Source organism: Nematolebias whitei, chromosome 3 (genome assembly GCF_014905685.2).
Source record: "Nematolebias whitei isolate Nwh7 chromosome 3, NemWhi1, whole genome shotgun sequence".
Lineage (NCBI taxonomy): Eukaryota > Metazoa > Chordata > Actinopteri > Cyprinodontiformes > Rivulidae > Nematolebias > Nematolebias whitei.
The window spans coordinates 55187121-55194078 of record NC_056500.1 but is presented as its reverse complement, the minus strand read 5'-3'; the positions used below and the strand labels follow the sequence as shown (position 1 = coordinate 55194078).

Here is a 6958-nt window from a genome sequence, read left to right as displayed (position 1 = left end):
TGTGCAGTGACAGGTAACACTGTAGATAATCCATGATTTGTGCAGTGACAGGTAACACTGTAGATAATCCATGATTTGTTACCACTAAGAGCCTATTTGCTGTTAAAAACAAAACCTCAAGTTCAGTTAGAGCTCAGTGGCTGTAAATCTGACTGAATGTTGCCCTTTGTTGTGTTAAACATGCTCGATTGACTGTAGTAACAATATTCATTTGGATTAACTCACAAAAGTTAAATAGTTGTAGATGTACATCTGATGATTACATTCTAAGGTTTTCATTGTAATCTGTGTTGGAGTTTAAACTATGTCAGGGGTTAAGGCCGAGGTTTAAAGCCAAACTGTTGCGCCGTGTTTGCCTGGAGTTTGGAGAGTCCTCCTCTCACAGTGACTGCAGGACATGGGCACCAGTGACCCCCGCAAAGAAGCAGATAAAGATAATGGGTGGACGACGTTGATGAGCTGTGGTGGCCATTTCAATTGGGCAAATCAGTTGATGTCTATCAAAATAATATTTAATTGCAGTTTCAATCAAATCTGTTCAGTGGTGCAGGAGATGTTTTCGAAGCTAAATGCACAAACAGACATCAGCCACCATCATCATTCACAGCAGGTGATTCAGTGTTTTATGTTTTTTCTACAGATCTTGACACAAAAGGAAAGATAATAAGAGTTCTGACTGCTGTTGTGAAGCTTGTTCTGCTGCTCGGATTACTCTACCTGTTTATTTGCTCCTTGGATATTCTCAGCTCGGCTTTCCAGCTAGTGGGAGGTGAAAACATCTCATTGCATCTAATACTGTAGGCTCACGAGCCACATCTTTGCACATTGACTGTACATGCCAGCAACTAAAGCCGGCCAAACAGATGCTTTTGTATTGGAGTGAAGTGTTGGTGACCTGAAGCTGTGTGTATGCAGGTAAAGCTGCTGGGGACATCTTCCAGGACAATGCTGTGCTGTCCAACCCTGTGGCCGGCTTGGTGATCGGGGTGTTAGTCACAGTGCTGGTGCAGAGCTCCAGCACCTCCTCTTCTATTGTGGTCAGCATGGTGTCCTCTGGATGTAAGCTGACTAACTCGCACACTGAGACCCTGAAAGCATCCAGCTCTGAGTAAAGTACAAGCATGATGCAGCAACTCTGTGCTTTTGAGGAGCTGGGATTATCAAAGCCTGGCAGTTAAAGGGATAGTCCGGTCGTTTATGATGTCAGGTTCTGTCTAGTATTATCAGTACTTAGTACCTTATCAGCTGTGACATCAGGGAGTACAGAGTTTGGAGATAAGGGCAGAACTCCCCAGGGGTCTGCAAGCTTTCAACCATCTATCCTACTAAATTAAACCTGCCTGACCTTTAAATCAAGATCAAACATTTTATAAAATGTAACTGATGCTTGATCCTGTACAACATTTTCTGTTGCCTTATGGAACTGTATTTATTCTGTGAGGATTTATTGATTTATTATTTATGTATTTATTCTAAGAAGATTGACAACAAGAAACACTTTGATATAAAAACAGGTTGAACCATTTTAGTTTTTCTCAATTTTGTTGAAAATGAGCATTATAAGTAGCTTAAAAAGAAATACATAAAATATTAATTTATTTAAAAAAACAACATAAAACATTAATTTATTGGTTATTTAGAACCTAAATGAGTTTAAATGTCAGAGCAGATAACAGGCTTTTACTAGAAGCATGCCTTTTATTATTATTTTTTTATTATTAGCATATTTTACCAATAAGCCCAGTAAGTTGTTTTAAGTAACTTTCCAGCTTGTCATTTTCGTGAAAGAGTTGTTTATAAACCAGAAAAATAATAATAAACAAATAAATAAATAAACAACAGTCTTAGATAACATGGACAAAGACTTTTGTCCTTTTCTCCACAGCTGACAAAATCATTATTTCTGATAATTATCTGACAGAAAATTACTTCAAAAATGATCAGACTATTTCTTTAACGGCCGTGGTTTGGGTACTCTTTTTGTTCTTCAGTGCTGGAAGTTCAGTCTGCTGTACCAATCATCATGGGAGCCAACATAGGAACATCTGTCACCAACACCATCGTGGCAGTGATGCAGGCGGGAGACAGAAATGAGTTCCGCAGGTAAACCAGAGCCACCATGATAAGAAAGACCACAGGAACAGTGCAACATGTTCACATGTGGTCTGCTGTGCCTTCAGAGCCTTTGCCGGTGCTACAGTTCATGATTTCTTCAACTGGCTGTCGGTGCTGGTTCTTCTGCCCTTGGAGGCAGCCACAGGGGTTCTGTACAAACTCACCCTCCTCCTTGTCGAGTCTTTTAACATCCAGACAGGAGAGGACGCCCCTGACCTGCTGAATGTCATCACAGACCCCCTCACCAACGCTATCATCCAGGTAACACTCAAACTAGCAACAAAAAACAAAACATGCGTAACTCAGATTAAAAAGTATGCATTGTTCTGAAGACAGCTTCTCCTTTTAGCTGGACAAGTCTGTAATCACTGGCATTGCGACGGGTGACCCCACTGCACGGAACAAGAGTCTGATCAAGAAGTGGTGCAAAACACAGACAAACACGGTAAAAGAACCTAATATTTGGTTACATCTTTTGAGTTATTATATAATTATTCCAGTGGGTTTGTGACTGTTAGCAAAATAAATATCTCCTGAACTTCTGGAAAAACTAAACCGTGACAAAACAAAAATCATTCTTGTCAGTACCAAAAACTCTTATTTCAAAATCAGAACATCTTCTCATCCCCCTTAACAACTCCCTGCTATCCCCCTCGCCTCAGGTCAAGAGTCTTGGTGTCATCCTCGGCACCACTCTCTCCTTCACGTCACACATCAACAACGTCACTCGGTCTGCTTATTACCATCTCAGAAATATTAACCGTCTCCGCCCTTCTCTCACACCCCGCTCCACAGCCATCCTTGTTCACAGTCTTGTGACTTCTCGGATTGACTACTGCAACTCCCTTCTTTATGGCCTCCCCAACAAATCTCTCCAGAAGCTGCAATTGGTCCAGAACTCAGCTGCCCGTGTCATCACTCAAACCTCCTCCTATAACCACATCACTCCACACCTAGGGACAGTTTAGAGTTACCAATCAGCCTAACATGCATGTTTTTGGTCTGTGGGAGGAAACCGGAGCACCCGGAGAAAACCCACGCATGCATGGAAAGAACATGCAAACTCCACCCAGAAAGACCCCTGGACCGGGGTTTGAACCAACGACCTGCTCGCTGAGAGGCAGCAGCTCTACCAGTTGCGCCACCGTGCTGCCCTTTATTTCCAAGGTTCTTGAAAAAGTCGTTGCTAGTCAACTTCACTCTCACCTATCCAACAATAACATGTATGAGGAGTTTCAATCTGGTTTTCACCCCCCACCAAAGCACTGAAACAGCTCTAATAAAAATAACTAATGACCTTCTTCTTGCTGCTGACTCTGCTCTTCTGTCTATCCTCATTCTACTTGATCTAAGTTCTGCCTTCGACACAATCTGTCATTCTATCCTCCTCAACAGACTAACCTCCATTGGCATCTCAGGTACTCCGTTAGACTGGTTCAAATCATATCTCTCTGACCGCACTCAATTCATTCAGCTTAAATCCTTTAGTTCCCAGTCTTGCCCCGTCTCCACGGGTGTCCCCCAAGGCTCTGTCCTCTGACCCCTCCTCTTCATCATTTACCTCCTTCCTCTAGGTCTAGAAGCTACAATTGGTCCAGAACTCAGCTGCCCGTGTCATCACTCAAACCTCCTCTTATAACCACATCACTCCTGTCCTGCAGCAGCTCCACTGGCTCCTGGTTAAATCACGCCTTGTCTTCAAAATTCTTCTTCTCACTTTCAAAGCTATCCACAACCTTGCCTCTCCGTACCTATTTGACCTCCTACACATCTTCGTTCCCTGTCGCTCTCTCAGATCCTCCTCTTCACTACACCTCCATGTACCCTCTGCCCTCCTCTCCACCATGGGGAGCAGGGCCTTCACCTGCTCTGCTCCTCATCTCTGGAACTCTCTACCCTGACTTAAGAAACACCACCTCTCTTTCTATATTCAAGACTGCTCTGAAAACACATCTCTTTAGACTCGCTTATCCTTAACTTTGCTCTATGTATTTTATATTCTGTATGTATTTTATATTATTTATGTATTTTATATTTCAATTTATTCCTATTGATCTTTGCACTGTGCTTGTTGTTTGCTTTTACACAATCTTTCTGATATATTTCTTACTTTAAAGTGTCCTTGGGGTCCTGAAAGGTGCTTTTTAAATAAAGTGATGATTATATATATATATATATATATATATATGTATATATATGTATATGTATATACACTTCACCACTTGCTCTCGACGAGTTCGGATGCTTCCCTCCCTCTCCGCTTTGCTTTGCTGCTCTGTCTGTCTGTGAAACTGCTGTGAGACTCTCTTGCATTTCTTCCGAATCATAATTATGAACTGTTTTGACCAGTTGGTCCCTCAACTCAATTTACAACATTTCTTCGAAGAGAAGACAGGCTTTAGGTGAGCCGATTTGCCCTGTTGGCACGCACGCAGCTAGATATCTCTTCGACTTGGAAGACTTTGATGATGTGTCTATCTCTGCTGCCATCTGTGGATTTTAAGGACACATATTTAATTGGATTTTCGATAACTGGTTCCTGCTATTTTGGATTCGGCTGGCTGGTTTTATCTACAATCAAGAAAGTCGTCGGCAGCAAATTTGGACCCGATCATGCTAATTGCCTTTATGACGGCTTTGTTCGTGTCTCTACTACCCAGACTCAAATGCTTTGGGCTGAATGGATCAGATCTTGGGGATTTTACTCAGTCACGTTCCATCGGTGTGGCCATGTATTTTGGACATTTCAGAACCGAGTTGACCAACACAGACTCAAGGTAGTTGTCATTAAGTTCTGCCTGTCCCCAAAACAACTGTGTGTTTATCCAAATTTTGGTTCCCTTGGCTGGCCTTGAAGGCCACCTTATCTGAATTCGCCTGGAGAAAATGTGGTCTGACGCTCACCACCCCCTCCCTGACGAATTTCCAACTGATAACCAGATGAAACCCAGCTGAATAAACTTTGTGCCATCATTTTAGGACTCTTGGATTCTCAGAGGTTATTCTTGGCCATTTCTCAACATATCTCGAGAATGTTTATGGATCTCACCGGAGGACATTGACTGATTACAGTGACCTCAAGAGCATCTATAAGCGTTGTTGACCGCTCTCGTCTCCGATTGCAGAATGTTGTCTACATAAATATTTGCTTGTTTGTGTGATGTGTTTTTTTTTTTAATATTAAAGGATTTTTTTCTCAGGCAAGAAAAAAAAAGTCCATCCATCCATCCATTATCTTTACCCGTTTATTCCATTTTGGGTCACGGGAGTCGCCGGTGCCCATGTCCAGCAATCACTGTGCGTGGCGTGGGGGACACACTGGACAGTCGCAAGTCCATCACAGGGACATATAGAGACAAACAACCATTCACTCTCTCACTCACACCTAGGGACAATTTAGAGTTACCAATCAGTCTAACATGTATGTTTTTGGTAAATGGACTGTATTTATAGCACCTTTCTATCTTATCCAGATACTCAAAGCTCTTTACACTACAATGGGTCCTCATTTACCCATTCATACAGCATGCTACTAGAGCTCAACAAAGCTAATAGAACAAATCATTCTAAAGAGACTAATCCGTGCTTTAGATCACATTCATACACAGATGGGACAAACATCGGAGGCAATTAGGGGTTCAGTGTCTTGCCCAGGGACACTTTGGCATGGGACTGCAGGTGGAATCGAAGCCCCAACTCTTGCATTGGAGGACGACTGCTCTAACCACTCAGCCACAGCTGCCCTTAGTCTATGGAAGGAAACTGGAGTACCTGGAGAAAACCCATGCATGCACGGAGAGAACATGCAAACTCTACACAGAAAGGCTCCTGGACCGGGATTTGAACCAGCAACCTTCTTGCTGAAAGGCAGCGGCTTTACCACCGTTGTGCCACTGTACTGCCTATATATATAGGCAGACATGGGTCCCCCTTCCCATGGGCTCACCTCCTGTGGGAGGGGCCAAAGGGGTCAGGTGCAATGTGAGATGGGTAGTGGCCGAGAGCGGGGACCCTGGCAGTCTGATCCTTGGCTACAGAAGCTGGCTATTGGGACGTGGAATGTGGTGAATGTCACCTCTCTGGTGGGAAAGGAGCCTGAGCTGGTGTGTGAGGTTGAAAGATTCCAGCTAGAAATAGCTCAACCCATGGCTCTGGTTCTGGAACCAGTTTCCTTGAGAGGGGTTGGACAATTTTCCACTCTGGAGTTGCCCCTGGCAAGATGCGCCAAGCAAGAGTGGGCATACTTGTTGCCCCCTATCTTGGTGCCTGTACATTGAGGTTCACCCCGGTGAACGAGAGGGTAGCCTCCCTCCACCTACATGTGGGGGGATGGGTTCTGACTGTTGTTTGTGCTCATGCGCCAAACAGCAGCTCAAATTACCCACCTTTTTTTGAGTCTTTGGAGGGGGTAATGGAGAATGTGCCTCATGGGGACTCCCTTGTTCTACTGGGAGACGTCAACGCTCACTTGGGCAATGACAGTGAGATCTGGAGGGGTGTGGTTGGGAGGAACAGCCCCCCTGATCTGAACCTGAGTGGTGTTCTGTTATTGGACTTCTGTGCACGTCATGGATTGTCCATAACAAACATCATGTTCAAGCATAAGGGTGTCTATATGTGCTCCTGGCACCAGGACATGCTAGGCTGCAGTTGGATGATCGACTTTGTTGTCGTCTCATCTGATCTGTGGCCACAAGTCTTGGACACTCGGGTGAAGAGAGGAGCGGAGCTGTCCACTGACACTACCTGGTGGTGACAAAATATCCTGATGCATGCTCAATAATCCAGGTAGAAAAATCTAAAAAAGTTAAATCTGGTCCTCTGGACATTCAAAAAAACCCAA

At 43.8% G+C, this 6958-nt stretch overlaps 1 protein-coding gene across 1 annotated transcript in view; it reads left to right on the top strand.

Moving 5' to 3' along the window:
- slc34a2b (solute carrier family 34 member 2b) overlaps positions 1-6958 on the top strand; it is a 19325-nt gene that overhangs the window by 469 nt on the left and 11898 nt on the right. The window contains exons 3-7 of the mRNA XM_037675040.1: positions 641-769; positions 916-1059; positions 1992-2103; positions 2181-2376; positions 2465-2560. Of these exons, the coding sequence (XP_037530968.1) occupies positions 641-769; positions 916-1059; positions 1992-2103; positions 2181-2376; positions 2465-2560 (677 nt within the window). The remainder of the gene's footprint in view (positions 1-640; positions 770-915; positions 1060-1991; positions 2104-2180; positions 2377-2464; positions 2561-6958) is intronic.